The following is a 24463-nucleotide window of genomic DNA, read 5'->3' as shown; positions in this document are numbered from 1 at the left end:
TCCTGTCCTCCCCTCTTCTCTTCCTGTCCTCCTCCCCTCATCTCTTCCTGTCCTCCCCTCATCTCTTCCTGTCCTCCTCCCCTCTTATCTTCCTGTCCTCCTCCCCTCCTCTCTTCCTGTCCTCCTCCCCTCTTCTCTCCTCTCCCTCCCCTCATCTCTTCCTGTCCTCCTCCCTCATCTCTTCCTGTCCTCCTCCCCTCATCTCTTCCTCCCCTCATCTCTTCCTGTCCTCCTCCACTCCTCTCTGCCTGTCCTCCCCTCCTCTCTTCCTGTCCTCCCCTCATCTCTTCCTGTCCTCCTCCCCTCCTCTCTGCCTGTCCTCCCCTCCTCTCTTCCTGTCCTCCTCCCCTCATCTTTTCCTGTCCCCCTCCCCTCATCTCTTCCTGTCCTACCCTCCCCTCCTCCTGTCCTCCTCCCCTCTTCTCTTCCTGTCCTCCTCTCCTCCTGTCCCCTTATATTTCTTATGGCAGCAGTATATGATGAGGGTTGTATGAAGATGATAGAAACTCTCCCATCTATTCACTCCCCTCTATTCTCTCCCCTATAAACTCTCCCCTCTAAACTCTCCCCTCTAAACTCTCCCCTCTCTCCAACCAACAACACCAACAATACCAACAACACCAACAACAACACAAACAACACCAACAACACCAACAACACAAACAACACCAACAAAACCAACAACAACACCAACAACAACACCAACAACACCAACAAAACCAATAACAACACCAACAACAACAAGAACACCAACAACAACACCAACAACACAAACAACACCAACAACACCAACAACAACACCAACAACACAAACAACACCAACAACACCAACAACACAAACAACACCAACAAAACCAACAACAACACCAACAACAACACCAACAACACCAACAAAACCAATAACAACACCAACAACAACAAGAACACCAACAACACCAACACCAACAACATCACCAACAACAACAAGAACACCAACAACACCAACACCACCAACAACACCAACAAAACCAACAACAACAACACCAAAAACAAGAACACCAACAACAACAGCACCAACAACACTACCAACAACAAAACCAACACTAACACCAACAACACCACCACCACCACCAACAACACCAACAAAACCAACACCAACAACAACAGCACCAACAACAACACCAACAACAAAAACACCAACAACACCAACAACAACACCAACAACACCAACAACAACAACAACACCAACAACAAGAACACCAACAACACCAACAACACCAACAACAACAACAACACCAACAACAAGAACACCAACAACACCAACAACAAGAACACCAACAACACCAACACCAACAACACAAACAACAAGAACACCACCAACACAAACACCAACAACAACAACACCAACAACACCAACAACAACACCAACAACACCAACAACACCAACAACAAGAACACCAACAACACCAACACCAACAACAACAACACCAACAACACCAACAACAACACCAACAACACCACGTTTGCTACAGTTCTAAAGAATAAAGGAATATGTTTTCAGAAGCACTTCAGCAAACTCCTCCACCATGGTGTTTACTTAATCCAGAGTTATTCAACTCTGACCCTACGAGATCCGGAGCCTCCTGGTTTTCTGTACTACCTGATAATTCATTGCACCTACCTGGTGTCCCAGGTCTAAACCAGTCCCTGATTAGAAAGGAACAACAAACACACACACACACACACACACACACACACACACACACACACACACACACACACACACACACACACACACACACACACACACCTCCCCCCTCCACAAACACACACGATCCCAGCACACTCACGTGCATGCTGGAAGCCAGTCGTCATGCGTTTGTAGAGCTTGCACCTCCACTCCCAGGCTCGGAGCTGCTTGTCCTTGTCACAGGCCTCCAGGCTAAGGCCGTCTCTCTGGGCCTGAGCAGCCAGCTCCCCTGTCCTCCTCTCTGCCTCGATGACCAGGCTGCTAAGGTGGGCCTCGCGACTCTCCACACTGACAACTACAACATAGACACAAAACGGACAAGTTCTAGACGTACCATTGTAGTTCTCCTGCCCTCCGCACAGCCTCACCACTCTAGAAGGACTAGAACACAGACAGACATGGGTTGCATCTGTCATGTCACACCACTGTCATGAATGTTCTCAGCCAGAGTGGCCGCCATATTGATGGCAAAATCAATTTTAGCTAGCTGGCTCTCAATGGCTGAATATACGGCTCATCGCGACTCTGTGGTATAAAAAGAAATATATTTTTTTAAAACTAGCTGTGGGGCTCCAGCCGGCTTGTTTAATTAAAGCCCTGAAAATCTGTCATTTCCTGATGTTTACATCTACCTTATAAACAGCCCTTCACCCTACACTGGAGCAAGCCTAAAGGGATACAAAAGAACTTAGATATTTCAGTGAAACATCACATTTACATAAGTATTCAGACACTTTACTCAGTACTTTGTTGAAGCACCATTGGCAGCGATTAAAGCCTTGAGTATTCTTGGGTATGACGCTACCAGCTTAACAAACCTGTATTTGGGGAGTTTCTCCCCTTCTTCTCTGTAGATCCTCTCAAGCTCTGTTAGGCTGGATGGGGAGTGTTGCTGCACAGATATTTTCAGGTCTCTTAAGAGATGTTTGATCAGGTTCAAATCCAGGCTCTGGCTGGGCCACTCAAGGACATTCAGAGACATGTCCCGAAGCCACTCCTGCTTCTTGGCTTTTTGCTTAGGGTCATTGTCCTGTTGGCAGGTGAACCTTCTCCCCAGTCTGAGGTCCATTTCCATTTCCATTTACATTTAAGTCATTTAGCAGACGCTCTTATCCAGAGCGACTTACAAATTGGTGCATTCACCTTATGACATCCAGTGGAGCAGCCACTTTACAATAGTGCATCTAAATCTTTTAAGGGGGGGGGGATCAGAAGGATTACTTTATCCTATCCTAGGTATTCCTTAAAGAGGTGGGGTTTCAGGTGTCTCCGGAAGGTGGTGATTGACTCCGCTGTCCTGGCGTCGTGAGGGAGTTTGTTCCACCATTGGGGGGCCAGAGCAGCGAACAGTTTTGACTGGGCTGAGCGGGAACTGTACTTCCTCAGTGGTAGGGAGGCGAGCAGGCCAGAGGTGGATGAACGCAGTGCCCTTGTTTGGGTGTAGGGCCCGATCAGAGCCTGGAGGTGCCGTTCCCCTCACAGCTCCGTAGGCAAGCACCATGGTCTTGTAGCGGATGCGAGCTTCAACTGGAAGCCAGTGGAGAGAGCGGAGGAGCGGGGTGACGTGAGAGAACTTGGGAAGGTTGAATACCAGACGGGCTGCAGCGTTCTGGATGAGTTGTAGGGGTTTAATGGCACAGGCAGGGAGCCCAGCCAACAGCGAGTTGCAGTAATCCAGACGGGAGATGACAAGTGCCTGGATTAGGACCTGCGCCGCTTCCTGTGTGAGGCAGGGTCGTACTCTGCGGATGTTGTAGAGCATGAACCTACAGGAACGGGTCCATAGCACTCTGGAGCAGGATTTCATCAAGGATCTCTCTGTATTTTGTTCCATTCATCTTTCCCTCCATCCTGACTAGTCTTCCAGTCCCTGCAGCTGAAAATCATCCCCACAGCATGATGCTGCCACCACCATGCTTCACCGTAGGGATGGTGCCAGGTTTCCTCCAGACGTGACGCTTGGCATTCAGGCCAAAGCGTTCAATATTGGTTTTATCAGACCAGAGAATCTTATTTCTCATGGTCTGAGAGTCCTTCAGGTGCCTTTTGGCAAACTTCAACAGGCTGTCATGTAAATTTTCCTGAGGAGTGGCTTCTGTCTGGCCACTCTACCATAAAGTCCAGATTGGTGGAGTGCTGCAGCAATGGTTGTTTCTTCTGGAAGGTTCTCTCATCTCCACAGAAGAACTCTGGAGCTCTGTCAGAGTGACCATCGAGTTCTTGGTCACCTCCCTGGCCTTTCTCCCCCGATTGTTCAGTTTGGCCGGGCGGCCAGATCTAGGAAGAGTTTTGTTGGTTCCAAACTTCTTCCATTTAAGAATGATGGAGGCCTTCAATGGGGGACCTTCAATGCTGCAGACATTTTTTGGTACCCTTCCCAGATTTGTGCCTCGACACAATCCTGTCTCGGAGCTCTACGGACAATTCCTTCGACCTCATGGCTTGGTTTTTGCTCGGACATAGACAGGTGTGTGCCTTTCCAAATCCTGTTCAATCAATTGAATTTACCACCGGTGGACTCCAATCAAGTTATAGAAACATCTCAAGGATGATCAATGGAAACAGGATGCACATTTTCCAAAAGTTAAAAAAACCTGTGTAAGAGTGAGTGCTGTGCCTTCTGTTATCAAGGGCCACTCAGAGAAGTACAGGCCACAGACCTTGCAGCTCGACTTGCTTGTTACAGCTGACTAGACACAAACAGACTGACATAGTGAGGGGGATCTGTGTGGAAGACCCGTGATCATGGGAAAAACACAGGTTACCATGGGATACAGAACACATGTTACTATGGGATACAGAACACAGGTTACTATGGGATACAGAACACAGGTTACCATGGGATACAGAACACAGGTTACTATGGGATACAGAACACAGGTTATATTGGGATACAGAACACTGGTTACTATGGGATACAGAACACAGGTTAATATGGGATACAGAACACATGTTACTATGGGATACAGAACACAGGTTACTATGGGATACAGAACACAGGTTACTATGGGATACAGAACACATTACCATGGGAGATGGAAGACACATTACTATGGATACAGAACACGTTACCATGGGAGATGGAAGACACATTACTATGGGATACAGAACCCGTTACCATGGGATACAGAATACAGGTTACTATGGGATACAGAACACAGGTTACTATGGCAAACAGAACACAGATTACTATGGGATACAGAACACAGGTTACTATGGGATACAGAACACAGGTTACTATGGGAGATTCAGTGAAACACAGATTATCATTAGAGTTGGAAAAGAGCTCAAGTTTCACTGAGAGAACACAAAGTTTCACACTGCTTTGAAAGGTCCAATGTGGATGCGAGGATAGACTAGTAGAATTCCCCTGCTTGACGGGTGAGTGGAACACACAGACAGACGTGTATTTGGCCTCCCGGATTTGTCATAATAAAACCCTAGCCCTCGTGCCAGGTTGCCAGCCCCCCCTGCAGTAGAACAGCGTGGTTCTCTCTCTCTCTCTCTCTCTCTTCCTCTTCCTCTTCTCTCTCTCTCCCTCTTCCTTCTCTTTCTCTCCCTCTTCCTTCTCTCTCTCTCCCTCTTCATTCTCTCTCTCTCTCTCTTCCTTCTCTCTCTCTCTCTCTCTCTCTCGTCATTGACCATGACAACAACATAAACAAATAACCACGCTGTAGAAGAAGACCCTCTTTCACGGACCTCTCACCGTGCCCCTAGCCCCTGGGGCGGGAGGGATGGTGAGTGACAAAGAGGGAGGACGACAGAGTAAGTAAACAGCCCAGTGATCCCTCCATCCTTCCATCTCGTTACCTGGGGGTCTGAGCTAAGTCTGAAGCTACGTTGTAAATGGTGCACTACTTCTTGAAGTGCCCTACTTTTGACCAGGAACAATAGGGACCAGGTAGGGAATAGGGTGCCATTTGGGACACAACCTGAGTCTGGGCTGCAGTGGAAAAGAGTGGCAGCCGTATTAGCCTTGTCGAGGTGCAATTTCCTGCTTCTTCAGGAGTGACTGGCCTGACGCAGGCTGTGGTTAATTGATGGGGCTATAAATTAACATGCAGAGCTGTCCATCCAGCCACACACACACACGCATGAACGCATACACACAAGCTCACACACTGGCCCATTGTCTGGCCTGTCTGCCGGTGGGTCAGTTCTACGGCGGGGTGAGGAGCGGTGGGACCTAAATAAAGTCCCCTGGCGGGACTCGTTAATTACCCTCCAACCCGCTCCATGGTTGGGCTACCACGCCCATCAAGCCCTCAGTCTCACTGCATAATTAGATGTTTTCCCACCTTTCTCCAAACGTCAAATTTTAAAGTTGCTCCAAATGTCAATGTTGCAAAAAACAAGTGCCAATCATTGTGATTGAACACGCCATCCTCGAGGCCAGAGCTCGCAGATTACGCGCATCCACCACCCCCGTCCACAACACCTTAGCAAAATCCAAGCCTAAAGGTGCTCACCATTGCCCCTAGTGGCAACATCCTGTATTAGGGCACAGATGTTTTAGGCGTATTAGGCACACAAAAACAACTCTACGGTTCCATTAAGGCATTCATTCCAACTGGGTTAAGTTAAAGGTTCACGTTTGGGACATACAGAAAAAACTTTTGGGTAAACTTCTAATTCCGATTGGTTAAAGTAAGGATTATGGTTTGGGTTAATTGACCTTGTTATTTCATTGTGTACAACTGGCGCAGTGGTCTATGCAGCGCGCTCCCACTCCATAGACTGCAGGTGGCTTCAATCCCAGCTCCCGGCAACAGATTTTAGAGTTTTCTTTTTTTTGCTCCTAGTGGACGGTTTTGAAGCCGTATCCCAAATGTCCTTATGACCTGCAACAACGTCAAATTTCGACTTGAATCTTGAGTGATCTCTCTGACCCAGTCTGTCACCCCACTCACCCCATCCCCCCACTCCACCCCTACAACCAAGCCAACCCTCTCCATACCTGGTCTGTCAGATGCCCACCCCTCCAATCCCCACCCCACCCCTCCAACCCAGCCAACCCTCTCTATACCTGGTCTGTCAGACCCCACCCCACCCCTCCACCCCAGTCAACTTTCTCCATACCTGGTCTGTCAGACCCCCACCCCACCCCTCCACCCCAGTCAACTCTCTCCACACCTGGTCTGTCAGATCCCCACCCCACCCCTCCACCCCAACCCAGTCAAATCTCTCCATACCTGGTCTGTCAGATCCCCCACCCCTCCAACCCAGTCAACCATTTCCATATCTGGTCTGTCAGACCCCCACCCCACCCCTCCAACCCAACCCAGCCAACCCTCTCTATACCTGGTCTGTCAGATCCCCCACCCCTCCAACCCAACCCAGTCAGCCCCAGGAGGATAAACAGAAACGCGCTTACCCCTCTGTTTGTTTACAGGGATCGGTTTGTACCACAGTAAGACGTGTGCGTGTGTGCTCTGTGTGAGCGTGTGTTTATAAAAACACTTGACGTTCTCCGCTCTCAGCCCCGAAGGACAATAAATCACTTAGGTATAATTGGCAGGGCGTTACATGCATCGTTGGAAAAGTTAAACCATTAAATGTCAAACTTTGTCAGGGCTTTTCAGTGGGGAGGCCCTGGTGGCCCCCCCTCTGGCCTGGGATAGGGTTAGGGGATGTATGGTGGCCCCTCCTCTGGCCTGGGATAGGGTTAGGGGATGTGTGGGGGCCCCTCCTCTGGCCACACACACACACACACACACACACACACACACACACACACACACACACACACACACACACACACACACACACACACAGAAGGCTTGTGAGGTGCTTTCCTGTCCAGGGATGTTGGACAAGGTAAGAACCATCTGTCTAGGAGAGGTGAAGGAGGGATGGATGGAGTATTACACTAAAGTAGGAGAGGACTAAAGTAGTATTAGACTAAAGTAGTAGTAGACTAAAGTAGTAGTAGACTAAAGTTGTATTAGACTAAAGTAGTATTACACTAAAGTAGTATTAGACTAAAGTAGTATTAGACTAAAGTAGTAGTAGACTAAAGTAGTAGTAGACTAAAGTAGTATTACACTAAAGCAGTAGTAGACTAAAGTAGTATTACACTAAAGTAGTAGTAGACTAAAGTAGTAGTAGACTAAAGTAGTATTACACTAAAGTAGTAGTAGACTAACGTAGTATTAGACTAAAGTAGTATTACACTAAAGTAGTAGTAGACTAAAGTAGTATTAGACTAAAGTAGTATTACACTAAAGTAGTAGTAGACTAAAGTAGTATTACACTAAAGTAGTAGTAGACTAAAGTAGTAGAAGACTAAAGTAGTATTACACTAAAGTAGTAGTAGACTAAAGTAGAAGTAGACTAAAGTAGTATTACACTAAAGTAGTAGTAGACTAAAGTAGTATTACACTAAAGTAGTAGTAGACTAAAGTAGTAGTAGTAGACTAAAGTAGTATTACACTAAAGTAGTAGTAGACTAAAGTAGTAGTAGTAGACTAAAGTAGTAGTAGACTAAAGTAGTATTGAATAGGAAATAGAGCTGGGAAGATAAACATTACCTTCCTCTGACTGAAGTATTTTTCTTCTGTATACTTTTACTACCGAACGTTCCTGTAGATTGTTCTGTAAACCATTATTTGGTCAACGGTAATAGCCAATGTAATTTATTATTCCTACTATGAAAGTATCTGCTTGTCGTTGTTTTTCGCTGTCGACTGCTGACTCTCACTCCCTCTCCCTGCTGTGAGATGCATTCTGGGAAGCACAAACACGACCGACCGTTGATCAAAATGCCATTGAGGGAAAAATACAGTTTTCCGTGCAACTACTGTTGTTGTAGTTATAGAGAGGAGAGTCACAGTTTTCTATGAGTATTTCATGTATTTCTCCCTGCTTAATATCGAGTTCATGGCACCACTTTACAACCGGAGTATCATGTAGTTAGTAGGGTTTTGACGCCGAGCAGGGCACACCATTTGCAATGAACAGGCCTACTGTACATCAAGTAGACTAGGCCTACTGTATATCAAGTAGACTAGGCCTACTGTACATCAAGTAGACTAGGCCTACTGTACATCAAGTAGACTAGGCCTACTGTACATCAAGTAGACTAAGCCTACTGTACATCAAGTAGACTAGGCCTACTGTACATCAGGTAGACTAGGCCTACTGTACATCAAGTAGACTAGGCCTACTGTACATCAAGTAGACTAGGCCTACTGTACATCAAGTAGACTGGGCCTACTGTACATCAAGTAGGCTAGGTTTAACGCTGAAAAGTTTGTGTAGGACCATAGCCATAGATGACTCAATTAGCATAAATGGCTATCTAGCAACAATATCATATTTACAGTTAGCAGTGTTGTGTTCCAACTTCCTCAGGTGGTAAATAATATAACTTATAGGTCACTATGCACAACGATGTTGGACTATTCTCAAAAAAGGAAATCTGATCATTCTGGGTCCTATATTGACACGTTGCACATCAAAATATTGATCGGGCATTCCCTGTACATGTTAGATAAAACAGCTTACTTTTGAAAATCATAGGCTCCCATCTCAGTTGTCTTGGAAACAACACATTTAGAGCTCTGCTGCTAATGTAAAGTAACTGTCCATAAAAAAAAAGATTGGTGTATTTGTTGTTATCGAGCAAAATAGTTACATTTATCTCATTATGACTGTTTGTCCATATTGCCCGGTTCTAGCACCTCCCCCCCCAAAAAAATATTTTCTCATAATTTATCGTTGATTTATCGCTTTCGCAAAAACATATTTAAAAAATAATCGATATCGGCCAGGCCTACTAGAAAACCATGTATAAAAAGGCATAAAGTAGTCTGGCTGACACCAAACTCAAAGTCCTCGTGACTTCAAAGTGTGAAAAGGCTGTTTGATGTTAGCACGGTGTTAGCACGGTGTATTGATAACGAAGGGGGCTGTGCTTTATAATTGGCTGGTTCTGTACAGCCATACACAGCCCCCCGAGCGCTGCCCCCTTCCATTTTAAAAGAGGTCTCATCCCCAGAGGAAAACAAAACATTTGAAAGAACCAATAAAAATAATCTCTCAATTTCTGTGGTGAATATTATAGCAACAAACATAGTCCAGACTAGTGGGTCTTTCCCTCGCTGTGTACCAGCTGGGTCGCGCCAGCCGGGCTAAGCAGGAACAGCCTCACAGAAGAAAAGGCTTGAACAAGGTTCCTGTATTTTTAAGTAACTGTTTCAATGCTGGGTTGCATTACTTAGTGTGTACTCACATTGCACCCTCCATAGTGTTTACTTAGTGTACCCTACTTAGTGTGTACACAGTGAGCCCTACGTAATGTATACAGGGCGGCGAGTAACCTAGTGGTTAGAGCGTTGGACTAGTAACCGAAAGGTTGCAAGATCGAATGCCCCGAGCAGACAACGGTACAAATCTGTCGTTCTGCCCCTGAACAAGGCAGTTAACCCACTGTTCCTAGGCCGTCATTGTAAATAAGAATGTGTTCTTAACTGACTTGCCTAGTTAAATGAAGGTGAATAAATACTCACAGTGAGGGCTCTCCTTGCCGCCGGCCTTCAGCAGTAGTTTGGCTACAGGTGTGTTGTTGGTCATGACGGCCACGTCTAGCGGCGTTAACCCTTGGCTGTTGGGCGTGTTGAGGTCCAGCTCCTCAGCTGTGTATTGGTAGAGAAGGATCTGGACGGCATCTACATCCTGCTGCTCCACCGCCTCAAACAGACACTCACTACCCTGCATGTTCTGGAGGGACACACACACACACACACACACAGACACACACACACACACAGACAAACGCACACGCACGCAAGCATGCACACACACACACACACACACACACATCCTTCATGCTTGTTTTTGCTGTTCTCCAATGTAAATGTATAGAAATTCAGTAAATGAGCTTCAACTTTCTAAAAATGTCTTGGATGTGGAAAAAAAACACACAAACATAGCATGTACGCATGGACACACAATCCCAACTCACGGAGCCCTTGTGATGACCGTGGCGTTCTCCGCGGCCGAAGAAGTAGGCGTCCTCGAAGGAGGAGTGGCCTCCTTTCAGCTTCTCTGATAGGTTCCTGTAGAGGCGCTTGGCGGCGCTGGGGGAGGCAGGGCCTCCCGAGCACTTCCTGGTATGGGACAGCTGCAGGTTCTGCATCTGTTGAGTCATGCTGACGGAATAGTTCCTAAAGGAGGGAAGGAGAGAAGGGAGGGAGAGGAAAAAGTCATTTCAATGTGCAAGAGCAATTTCTACCCAATTATACAATAGAACGGCCGACAATAAAGACAGTACAAACTGATGGGTTTGAAAATGGACGAGTTTCAGGTTCTGCACTTGTAATAGAAGGTTCTGACGGAACAGAAGTTCCTAAAGGAAAATATATTAGAAAAATACCAAGTTAAAATCATCTTTATTATCTTTTCATGTCCTCAAGGGACGACAAAAACAAAAACACACACGTATGTATTTTAGTTTCCTTCTTCGGGACTGTGAAGGAAAACGTCATTGAAATGTAATCAATATCCTTTGAGAACATTTCTACCCAGTTATACATGTGATAAATACGGAGACAGTACAACATTAATAACAGATCCATGACAGTGGAAGAGTCTTACTGACAGATGTGTTAGTGAAAGGTGAAAAGGGGTCATTTCAGAGTCTCTCTCTGAACGATACGCTATGGCTAACATGGATGATTTGGGCCATGGAACGGCCGCTAATTCCAGGAATGTATTGACAGAGCAATGGCTGAACAATCTTTAATGATCCTCGCATCATATTTCCAAGAAACACACCAAATAACCATTACTCAGCCCTTCTGGCCAGCTAGATAGACCCGCCATAAATGATTGCTTCGCTCACTTCTGCTCGGTAGGAAAAATCACTGTTGACCCACAGGCTCCGTTAAATTCATTTCCCCATCGGCTGCACAGATTTAATCTGGCGCTCAGAGAAATGACAAGAGAGACAGGAGAGACAAAGAGGTACACACAGGGACATGAACAATGAAATAAAGGTGGACATTTTTCTTTCACGGTGAAATAATAACACAGAAAAGGGTTTTCTACAGTAGAATCATCACAACACAATCATGTGTAGAAAGACCTTAGTTTAATATTGGATTCTGAAGAAAAACATTTGTTAACATTTTACGTAAGGTGTCATAATGTAGGAATAACATAAGTCATTGACAGGATGCAACTTGTCATCAACAACAACAAATACCAACAACTACAGTAACACGGGCTGGTGATAAATTCCTCAGTCTGTATTCTGTCTCCAAATGTTGTTACAAGCAGCACCATATCGCCAAGTCAAATTCTGACTATGTAAATGTACTTGGCAAATGAAGGTCATTCTGATCGTTTGTCCTAATTTTGATTCAATAGCGATTATTTGGTTGCCAAGTTCATCTGTGCTGGTGCAAAAGCGAAGCTCCACTCAGCTGTGAGACAGAGAAGTGGAGAGCTCAGTTATGAGGAGCGCTCCTCAGCAACCATTCATGACAAAAGGAACATTCTAGTATTACTCTTATCTCTTCACTGTTCCAGAAGTCAGGCTCGGGAGTCAAGACAACCAGTCAAATTCTTATCTTTCCTCTGTCAAAACAGAATGATATTTTACATAGCCACAGAGGGATGGGATGCTTGAATACAAACATGCTTCATTTTTACAATAGAAAGGCTGCATTTACACAGGCAGACCAATTATTTATTTATTTATTTATTTTTAATTCTTTATGTATTTTACCCCATTTTTTCCCGCACCAATGTGTCGGAGGAAACACCGTCCAACTGACGACGAGGTCAGCCTGCAGGCGCCCGGCCTGCTATAACAAATCATTAAAGCACGATGAGACAAGTAAATCACCCCCACCCCCACACGACCAAACCCTCCAGTAACCCGGACAACGCTGGGCCAATTATGCGCCACCCCATGGGACTCCCAATCACGGCCGGTTGTGACACAGAATGGGATTGAACCTGATGCAGTGTCTCAGACTCAGGAGGCCCAGGCACCCCAATTGTGATCTTTTGCCACTAATTGGCAGATCAGATCTTTTGCCAATAATTGAGCAAAGGATCAGAATTGGACTGCTTGTGTAAACACAGCCAAAGAAATAGAAAGATTAAAAAACTAGGGTAGTTCGGATTTGGTTCGATTATTAAACAATAATAATGGTTTTCGTTTTTGGTTTCGATTATGTGGGTTGAATGCTGTAAAAACACAGAATAAAACAATGAATACAAGTCCCATGTCCCAGTGACTGCCCATTACTGATGGTCATTTATTAACCTTCATTTATTCACATTATTTTACTTCAATACAATAGGGCGGCAGGGTAGCCTAGTGGTTAGAGTGTTGGACTAGTAACCGGAAGGTTGCAAGTTCAAACCCCCTGAGCTGACAATGTACAAATCTATCGTTCTGCCCCTGAACAGGCAGTTAAGGGGCACTGTTCCTAGACTGTCATTGAAAATAAGAATTTTTTCTTAACTGACTTGCCTAGTAAAATAAAGGTTAAATTAAAGAAAATCATCAGTTGTTGTGAACATTAAATGTGTTTTATTTGATGACTATTATCTAATTCCATGTTATCCTCTCATCTCTATAGAGCTGCTGCCTACGCGGTCTGACAAAACTATTTTAGTCGTGCTTCAAACTAAACTGAACAAAAATATAAACGCAACATGCTACAATTTAAACGATTTTACTGAGTTACAGGTTGATATAAGGAAATCAATCAATTTATTAAATAAATGTATTATGGCCTAATCTATGGATTTCACATTGAGAATGATTTTTTCCCCCACAAAAGGACTTTATTACTGGCAGAAATACTCCTCAGGTTCATCAGCTGTCCGGATGGCTGGTCTCAGACGGTCCCTCAGGTGAAGAAGCCGGATGTGGAGGGGCTGCCATGGTTACACGTGGTCTGCGGTACTGAGGCAAGATGGACGTACTGCCATATTATCTTAAATGAAGTTGGAGGGGGATTATGGTAGGGAAATTAACATTCAATTCTCCGGTAACAATTATTGTGGACATTCCTGTAGTCAGTATTCCAATTGCATGCTCCTTCAAAACATGAGACATCTGTGGCATTGTGTTGTGTGACAAAACTGCACATTATAGAGTGACCTTTTATTATCGTCAGCACAAGGTGCACCTGTGTAATAATCATGCTGTTTAATCAGCTTCTTGATATGCCGCACTTATCAGGTGGATGGATTAACTTGACAAAGGTGAAATGCTCACGAACAAGGATTTTTTGTTGAATTAGTTGTCTAAAAAATGAAAAATAACCAAAACGTTGGTTAATCACTCAGCACTATCTATTGAATAAAGCGAGACTAACTAATTGACTGATTGATTGATTAATTGGCTGACAAGTTTAACCTCTTCAGTCGACCCTCTACTTTTTTGAACATTCTGTTAAAAATCGCGCAACATTTCAGCGCCCTGCTACTCATGCCAGGAATATAGTATATGCATTTGCTTAGTCTGTGTGGATAGAAAACACTCAGACGTTTAAAAAACTGGTTAAATCACTGCTGTGGCTTTACCAGAACGGCATTTACATCGAAAAGCACAGGAAAAACTGATCACTGAAAATGGGGAAAATATATCCATGCGCTACTTGAACCCATTGATAAACGTGAACCACAATTAATTGCCTGAGGTTGCAGTACCTACAGCTTCCACAGGGTGTCTAGAGTCTTGTCATTTCCCTTCGAGTTTTTTCTTGGTCAAACACATACAGGACACCGTATCTAATCCGGTCTAGGACCGGATATTTTCGTTGAGTTTCTAGCTGGACATTTTTCCAGACGGACAGCTAATGATCTTTACATCGCCTCCTGATGAATTTTATCGCTTATTAACGTTTACTAATAGCTAAAGTTGCATTACAAACGTATTTCGAAGTGTTTTGTGAAAGTTTATCGTCGACTTTTTGAATTTTAAAAAATGACGTTACGTTTTGAAACAATGTTTTTTTCGTTTATCACACAGTCTACATATAACGATATCTAGGCTTTATATGGACCGATTTAATCGAAATAAAGACCCAAATAGTGTTTATGGGACATCTAGGAGTGCCAACAAAGAAGATGGTGAAAGGTAATGAATGTTTTCTATTTTTTTGTGCGGTTTGTGTAACGCCGAAATGCTAATTATTTTGTTTACGTCCCCTGTGGGTCTTTTGGGGTGTTGCATGCTATCAGATAATAGCTTCTCATGCTTTCGCCGAAAAGCATTTTAAAAATCTGACTTGTTGCCTGGATTCACAACGAGTGTAGCTTTAATTCGATACCCTGCATGTGTATTTTAATGAACTTTTGAGTTTTAACTAATACTATTAGCATTTAGCGTAGCGCATTTGCATTTCCAGAGCTCTAGTTGGGACGCAAGCGTCCCGAGTAGAAGCAACAGGTTAACTTATTATGGCTGAGGGGCAGTATTGAGTAGCTTGGATGAATAAGGTGCCCAGAGTAAACTGCCTGCTACTCAGGCCCAGAAGCCAAGTCATGCATATTATTAGTAGATATTGATAGAAAACACTCTGAAGTTTCTAAAACTGTTTGAATGATGTCTGTGAGTATAACAGAACTCATATGGCAGGCAAAAGCCTGAGAAAAAATCCAACCAGGAAGTGGGAAATCTGACGTTTGTAGGTTTTCAAGTCTTTGCCTATCCAATATACAGTGAAACATTTGGTCCGATTGCACTTCCTAAGGTTTCCACTAGATGTCAACCGTCTTTAGAACCTTGTTTCAGGCTTTTACTGTGAAGGGGGAGCGAATAAGAGCTGTTTGAGTCAGGGGTCTGACAGAATGTCATGAGCTAAGTCATGAGCGCGGTCGTGAGAGCTAGCTGCGTTCCTTTTAATTTCTAAAGACAAAGGAATTGTCTGGTTGGAATATTATTGAAGATTCATGATAAAAACATCCTAAAGATTGATTCTATACATCGTTTAACATATTTCTACGAACTGTAATGGACCTGTCGTCTGAACTAAGTGCCTGCACCTTGTGAATTTGAATTTGTGAACTAAACGCGCAAACAAAAAGGAGGTATTTGGACATAAATGATGGACATCATTGAACAAAACAAACATTTATTGTGGAACCGGGATTCCTGAGAGTGCATTCCGATGAAGATCATCAAAGGTAAGTGAATATTTATAATGCTATTTCTGACTTCTGTTGACTCCACAACATGGCGGGTATGGCTTGTTTTGGTCTCTGAGCGCTGTACTCAGATTATTGCATGGTGTGCTTATTCTGTAAAGCTTTGTTGAAATCTGACACAGCGGTTGCATTAAGGAGAAGTATATCTTTAATTCCATGTATAACACTTGTATTTTCATCAACATTTATGATGAGTATTTCTGTAAATTGATGTGGCTCTCTGTAAAATCACCGGATGTTTTGGAAGCAAAACATTACTGAACATAACGCGCCAATGTAAACTGATATTTTTGGATATAAATATGAACTTTATTGAACAAAACATACATGTATTGTGTAACATGAAGTCCTATGAGTGTCATCTGATGAAGATCATTAAAGGTTAGTGATTAATTTTATCTCTATTTCTGCTTTTTGTGACACCTCTCTTTGGCTGGAAAAATTGCTGTTTTTCTGTGACTAGGTGTTGACCTAACATAATCGCATGGTATGCTTTCGTCGTAAAGCCTTTTTGAAATCAGACACTGTGGTGAGATTAACAACAAGTTTATCTTTAAAATGGTGTACCTCTATTCTACCTAATGTTTACATAAGTATACATATGAGATGAATAATGTAGGGTATATACTGTACTCTATATCATCTACTGCATCCTTATGTAATACATGTATCACTAGCCACTTTAACTATGCCACTTTGTTTACATACTCATCTCATATGTATATACTGCACTCAATACCATCTACTGTATCTTGCCTATGCCGCTCTGTACCATCACTCATTCATATATCTTTATGTACATATTCTTTATCCCCTTACACTTGTGTCTATAAGGTAGTAGTTTTGGAATTGTTAGCTAGATTACTTGTTGGTTATTACTGCATTGTCAGAACTAGAAGCACAAGCATTTCGCTACACTCGCACTAACATCTGCTAACCATGTGTGTATGTGACAAATAAAATGTGATTTGATTTGATTTGATATAATGCTTGTCTGTTTGAGGAATTTTAATGAGATTTCTGTTGTTTGAATTTGGCGCCCTACACTACCTCTATTCTACCTTTAATCTATCTCTACTCTACCTCTATTCTACCTTTAATCTACCTCTACTCTACCTTGAATCTATCTCTACTCTACCTCTACCTCTATTCTACCTTTAATCTACCTCTATTCTACCTTTAATCTATCTCTACTCTACCTCTACCTCTATTCTACCTTTAATCTACCTCTACTCTACCTTTAATCTATCGCTACTCTACCTCTACCTCTATTCTACCTTTAATCTACCTCTACTCTACCTTTAATCTATCTCTACTCTACCTCTACCTCTATTCTACCTTTAATCTACCTTTACTCTACCTTAATTCTACCTCTATTCTACCTTTAATCCACTTCTGCTCTACATTTAATCTACCTCTACTCAACCTTTAATCTACCTCTAATCTAACTCTACTCTACCTCTACCTCTACCTCTACTCTACTCTACCCTACCTATACCTCTACTCTACCTCTACTCTACCCTACCTATACCTCTACTCTACCCTACCTATACCTCTGCTCTACCCTACCTATACCTCTACTCTACCCTACCTATACCTCTACTCTACCCTACCTATACCTCTACTCTACCCTACCTATACCTCTACTCTACCCTCCCTCTACTCGGTATCTACCCTACCTCTACCTCTTCTCTACTGTACCTCTACCTCTACTCTACCTCTACCTCTACTGTACCTCTACTGTACCTCTACTCTACCCTACCTCTACCTCTACTCTACCTCTACCTCTACTCTACCTATACCTCTACTGTACCTCTACCTCTTACTCTACCTCTACCTCTACTCTACCTCTACCTCTACTCTACCTCTACCTCTACTCTACCTCTACATTTATTCTACCTCTACCTCTTCTCTACTGTACCTCTACCTCTACTGTACCTCTACTATACCTCTATCTCTACTCTACCTATACCTCTACTGTACCTCTATTCTACCCTACCTCTACTTCTTACTCTACCTCTACCTCTTCTCTACTATACCTCTACTCTACCTCTACTCTACCTCTACATGTATTCTCCCTCTACTCTCCCTCTACATTTATTCTACCTCTACCTCTTCTCTACTGTACCTCTACCTCTACTGTACCTCTACTGTACCTCTACCTCTACTCTACCTATACCTCTACTGTACCTCTACTGTACCTCTACTCTACATCAACTGTACCTCTACTTTACCTCTACTGTACCTCTACTCTACCTCTACTGTACCTCTACTCTACCTCTACTGTACCTCTACTGTACCTCTACTCTACATCTACTTTACCTCTACTGTACCTCTACTGTACCTCTACTGTACATGTACTTTACCTCTACTGTACCTCTACTCTACCTCTACTCTACCTCCTCATTTATTCCACCTATACCTCTACTCTACCTCTACTCTACCTCCTCATTTATTCCACCTATACCTCTACTCTACCTCTACTCTACCTCAACTCTACCTCTACCTCTACTGTACCTCTACAGTACCTCTACCTCTACTCTAGCTACACCTCTACTCTACCTCTACTCCACCTCTACTCTACCTCTACCTCTACTGTACCTCTACCTCTACTCTACTCTACCTCTACCTCTACTCTACCTCTACCTCTACTCTTACTCTACCTACACCTCTACTTTACCTCTACTCTACCTATACTCTACCTCTACTCTCCCATTTACCTCTACTCTACCTCTACTCTACACCTCTACTCTACCTACAACTCTACTCTACCTCTACTCTACCTCTACTACAAACTACATAAGCAGCAGATAGAAGAGTAACTACAAAGCAGCAGATAGAGGAGTACCTACAAAGCAGCAGATAGAAGAGTAGCTACAAAGCAGCAGATAGAAGAGAGGTATAGTAACTACAAAGCAGCAGATAGAAGAGAGGTATAGTAACTGCAAAGCAGCAGATAGAAGAGTAACTACAAAGCAGCAGATAGAAGAGAAGTATAGTAACAACAAAGTAGCAGATAGAAGAGAGGTATAGTAACTACAAAGCAGCAGATAGAAGAGAGGTATAGTAACTACAAAGCAGCAGATAGAAGAGTGCCTACAAAGCAGCAGATAGAAGAGGGGTATAGAAACTACAAAGCAGCAGATAGAAGAGTAACTACAAAGCAGCAGATAGAAGAGAAGTATAGTAACAACAAAGTAGCAGATAGAAGAGAGGTATAGTAACTACAAAGCAGCAGGTAGAAGAGCGGTGTAGTGAATACAAAGCAGCAGATAGAAGAGTAGCTACAAAGCAGAAGAGAGGTATAGTAACTACAAAGCAGCAGATAGAAGAGAGGTATAGTAACTACAAAGTAGCAGATAGAAGAGAGGTGTAGTAACTACAAAGCAGTAGATAGAAGAGTAGCTACAAAGCAGCAGATAGAAGAGTAGCTACAAAGCAGCAGATAGAAGAGTACCTACAAAGCAGCAGATAGAAGAGTACCCACAAAGCAGCAGATAGAAGAGTAACTACAAAGCAGCAGATAGAAGATAGGTATAGTACCTACAAAGCAGCAGATAGAAGAGTACCCACAAAGCAGCAGATAGAAGAGTTGCTACAACGCAGCAGATAGAAGAGTATCTACAAAGCAGCAGATAGAAGAGTACCTACAAAGCAGAAGATAGAGGAGTACCTACGCAGCAGCAGATACAAGGGGAACTACAAAGCAGCAGATAGAAGAGAAGCTACAAAGCAGCAGATAGAAGAGAGGTATAGTAACTACAAAGCAGCAGATAGAAGAGTACCTACAAAGCAGCAGATAGAAGTGAGGTATAGTAACTACAAAGCAGGAGATAGAAGAGTAACTACAAAGCAGCAGATAGAAGAGTAGTAGAGTAGCAGATATAAAGAGAGAAAGTGGTACATCCTAAAGAGTAAATTGCAATTCAATGTAAATCAGTGGATGTATCTCAAATGGCACCCTATTCTCTATATAGTCCTACTTTTACACCAGGGGCACATATGTTGTGTCCGAAAACCGGCTTGTCCACTACTTACTAAAATGTATTCAACTTTTTATGTGAACTAGCTAATCATACTACATACTATTTCAAATGTACTGTTTTGTAAAAATGTATGCAGTTTGGCAAGAAATGTCAACATACTAATGTGCAATTGGGTTGTTTCCCGTCATTAGTCCATTTTTGGTACAGCCCGTCCCCTATTCTGATTATCAGCTGCTGTCAAACACAGGTGGGTCTGAAAAGACAATCCTCTTCCTCAAAAGTGTGCAGTGAATTGTACTAGATGAAAATGAATATGACATCCTGGCATTTAATAAAGCATACTCAATTTTGGAAATGTCCCATATTATAAAATATATATATTTTTTCAAATAACCAATCAGGCTATTATTTACAATGCAAGTATGGGTATTGGGATACGGGCAGAGAGTGATAGATGTGGTGAGGTACTGTGTGTTCCCGAGGGGGGGTGTTAGTTCTTCAACACGTTGTGTTCAGCTGTTGTTGCTGCTGCGACATCATTATTCAATCACTCCCACAAAGAAAAAAAACACGACTCTGATTCCGCATCAAATAAAACCTCTGAGCAGTACATCGCTAAGTAAAGTGCCTACAGAACATCGCTAAGTAAAGTGCCTACAGAACATCGCTAAGTAAAGTGCCTACAGAACATCGCTAAGTAAAATGCCTACAGAACATCGCTAAGTAAAGTGCCTACAGAACTAGAAGGCGGAGCAACAGACAGACATGTACTAGTCTCAGTACCAACAACTGTCTACTGCAACACATACACATACAAAGGACAAAGAGAGAGAGAGAGTCAGAGACAGAGAGCGAGAGAGAGGAGAGAGCCAGAGAGAGAGAGAGAGAGAGAGAGAGGAGAGAGTCAGAGAGAGAGAGAGAGAGAGAGAGAGAGAGAGAGAGGAGAGGAGAGAGTCAGAGAGAGAGAGGAGAGAGTCAGAGAGAGAGAGAGAGACAGAGAGAGAGAGACAGAGAGAGAGAGAGAGAGAGAGAGACAAAGAGAGTCAGAGAGAGAGAGAAAGAGAGTCAGAGAGAGAGAGGAGAGAGTCAGAGTGAGAAAGAGAGAGAGTCAGAGAGAGAGAGAGAGACAGAGTGAGAAAGAGAGAGAGTCAGAGAGAGAGAGAGAGAGAGAGAGAGAGACAGAGAGACAGAGAGAGAGAGAGAGGAGAGAGACAGAGACAGAGAGAGATAGAGAGAGAGAGAGAAAGAGAGTCAGAGAGAGAGGGAGAGAGAGAGAGAGAGAGAGAGAGAGAGAGGGAGAACGGAGAGAGAGAAGGGAGAGAGACAGAGGGAGAACGGAGAGAGAGAAGGGAGAGAGAGACAGAGGGAGAATGGAGAGAGAGACAGAGGGAGAACAGAGAGAGAGAAGGGAGAGAGAGAAGGGAGAGAGAGACGGAGGGAGAACGGAGAGAGAGAAGGGAGAGAGAGACGGATAGAGAGAGAGCAGGGAGAGAGAGACAGAGGGAGAATGGAGAGACACACGGAGAGAGGGAGAGACAGAGGGAGAACGGAGAGAGAGAAGGGAGAGAGAGACGGATAGAGAGAGAGAAGGGAGAGAGAGACAGAGGGAGAACGGAGAGAGAGAAGGGAGAGAGAGACGGATAGAGAGAGAGAAGGGAGAGAGAGGGAGAACGGAGAGAGAGAAGGGAGAGAGAGAGAGAAGGGAGAGAGAGAAGGGAGAGAGAGACAGAGGGAGAATTGAGAGAGAGAAGGGAGAGAGACACGGAGAGAGAGAGAGAGAGACAGAAGGGATAAGGACAACTCCAGCTTCAATCAATGCTGTTTGTGCCAAACCAAAAAAGCAACAGTCTATCCCTTCTAACAGACAGGAATACAGAGCAGTGGACATACAGTACCTAACATACACTATCTGCCTACCAGCCAGTGTCTATCTTGCCTGCATCTCTCACCCACCAAGTTCAACACATCACTGATCAGCAGGCAGCACAGCAGACACATACTGACCCCACACCCACACATACGCATACTGATGCAGATATCATACGCATACCGATACCGATATATCTGTGTGTGTGTGTGTGTGTGTGTGTACATGCATGTGTGTGCACATCTGCATATTAGTGTGTGTGCATGCGCCTATTCATCTTGCGTGTGTGTCTGTACGTGTGTGTCTGTACATGTGTGCGTTAGTGTATATGTGTATTCACCTGTGTGTGTGTGTGTGTGTGCGTGCGTGTGCATGTGCGCGCGTGTGTGTGTGCGTGTGTGTGTGTGCTGGCTCCTTCCTTACCTGCCCAGACTGTGAGAGGTGCGCGGTGAGGTGCCCGTGTAGAACAGCAGTCTGAAGTCCTTTACCAAAGCATCCCCCGGTCTCTGATTCAACCTCTGAGCCAGACGAGATAGCTTACTCTCACACCTGACAGAGGAGACGGGGAAAAGAGAGGAAGAGAAGAGGAGAGAGGAGGGAGGAGAGGAGGGAGCGGGAGGTCAGTCCTGAACGGTATCCTTGAGCGGAGATGTTAAGATTAGAAGCAAAAGGTAAATTCCTCACTGTCTCTCTATCACACAGAAAAAGAGAGGAAAGTACAGTAGGCATTTCTCTCTGAGCTCTAAGGAGTGCCAGGTGTCACTCAGGTAATCGTAGCCCAGATCGGAAGCTCTCTCCTGGCTGTCTGTCACGCTGAGTCCCTCTCTGGAGCACATCCAGACTTCTAAATCAATGTTAGTCCATCCTGTTCTGGAACTTCCAAGAAAGCATGTGGAGAAGGGCAGATTATTCAGTCCTTTCTAGAGCTCTAATTCCACATTATGTCAAGCAAAGTAAACACAGTTCCAGAACTTTATTCTCCAAGAGTCTCTCTCAGGACAAGTGTATCCCCAGAGTGGCGTATTGTCCTGGGTCAGTTTCAGAGCAGCGTAGCCCCTTTGTGGTTCCTACTCTGGAGCTCGTCTCAGAATTCCTCTCTGGGCTGAAAGTACTGAGCACCTGTTCAACGCAGCTCTGTGTAAGCAAGCACATCCCGCTTCAGCTGCACACACAAACCCGCGCACAGCACACACACACACACACACACACACACACACACAAATGAGCACATTAAAGGGAGCAGGGGAGTGAGAGAAAGAGAGAGGGGGGAGAGAGAGAGAGAGAGAGAGAGAGAGAGAGAGAGAGAGAACGAGAGAGAGAGCGAGAGAGAGAACGAGAGAGAGAGCGAGAGACAGAACGAGAGAGAGAGAGCGAGAGAGAGGGGGAAGAGCAGGCGAGAGAGAACGAGAGAGAAGGAGAGAGAACGAAAGAGAGAGAGCCAGAGAGAGAACGAGAGAGAGAGCGAGAGACAGAGCGAGAGAGAGAACGAGAGAGAGAGAGACAGAGCGAGAGAGAGAGAGAGACAGAGAGAGAGAGAGACATATAAAGGATGATGTGCTTGGAGGTTTGGGGAGGTGAATGCAGAGCGCAGTGAGAGTGGGCGACTAGAGGAGATGAGCGGAGGGATGCTGAGCGCACACACACACACACACACACAGACACACACACACAAACACACACACACTGTCGGCAGCCGTTACACAGACTGTACTGAGCACAAAAAGCCTGGGGTTCTTTTAGAGAAGTGGGGATGGAGAGGAGGAGGGGTAGAGGAGGAGGAGGACGGATTACTGGATTAAGGAAAAGGGAGAGATGAGGATGACATGTTGTCAGGGGGGGAGACAGAGATAATGAAGAAGAGAGGAGGGGGGAAGAGTGAGGTTGACCTAATAATAAGATGGGTGGAAGGAAATTACACCTGTTGTGAGATGGTGGAGGGGAGTGGAGGAAGTCGAGTGGATGTGGGATGGAGAGGGAGAGGAGAGAAGGGGGAGGAGAGCAGGGGAAAGGAGAGGACAGGAGAGCAGGGGAGAGAAGAGAAGAGAAGAGGAGAGCAGGGGAGGAGAGCAGGGGAGATAAGGGGAAAGGAGAGGACAGGAGAGAAGGGGAGAGAAGAGGAGAGGAGAGAAGGGGAGAGGAAAGAAGGGGAGAGGAGAGAAGGGGAGAGAAGGGGAGAGGACAGGAAAGAAGGGGAGAGGAGAGCGAGCAGGGGAGAGGACAGGAGAGAAGAGGAGAGCAGGGGAAAGGAGAAAGGGGAGAGGAGAGAGGAGAATGGGGAGGAGAGAAGGGGAGAGGAGAGAAGGGGTGACATGTCGTGTGACATGTCATGTTGTTAAAGCGGGAGACGGAGATGATTGAGGTTGACCTATTAAGGAAATGACACCTGTTGTGAGAATGGGGAGGGAGAGTGGAGGAAGCAGAGTGGATGTGGGATGGAGAGGGAGAGGAGAGAAGGGGAGAGGAGAGGAGAGGAGTGGGAGGAGAGCAGGGGGAGGAGAGAGAGTGAAGGAGAGAGGAGAGGAGAGGAGAGGAGAGGAGAGGAGAGGAGAGGAGAGGAGAGGAGAGGAGAGGAGAGGAGAGAAGGGGAAAAGGAGAGAAGATGAGAGAAGAGGAGAGAAGGGGAGAGGAGAGAGAGAGGAGAAAGGAGAGAAGAGGAGAGAAGGGGAAAAGAGAGAAGGGGAGAGAAGGGGAGAGGAGAGAAGATGA

At 44.6% G+C, this 24463-nt stretch overlaps 1 protein-coding gene across 1 annotated transcript in view; it reads right to left on the bottom strand.

The window, feature by feature from the left end:
* The window catches only part of LOC115117616 (ankyrin repeat and fibronectin type-III domain-containing protein 1-like), a 101417-nt gene extending 90970 nt beyond the window's left edge, over nt 1–10447 (bottom strand). The window contains exons 1-2 of the mRNA XM_065002323.1: nt 10240–10447; nt 1830–2024 (exon numbers count right to left, since the gene is read on the bottom strand). Coding sequence (XP_064858395.1) covers nt 1830–2024; nt 10240–10447 — 403 coding nt within the window. The remainder of the gene's footprint in view (nt 1–1829; nt 2025–10239) is intronic.
* Between the last annotated feature and the right edge of the window lie 14016 nt (nt 10448–24463).

Source organism: Oncorhynchus nerka, linkage group LG16, assembly GCF_034236695.1.
Source record: "Oncorhynchus nerka isolate Pitt River linkage group LG16, Oner_Uvic_2.0, whole genome shotgun sequence".
Lineage (NCBI taxonomy): Eukaryota > Metazoa > Chordata > Actinopteri > Salmoniformes > Salmonidae > Oncorhynchus > Oncorhynchus nerka.
The sequence above is the reverse complement of the archived record's forward strand: the minus strand, read 5'-3'. Positions and strand labels throughout refer to the sequence as shown.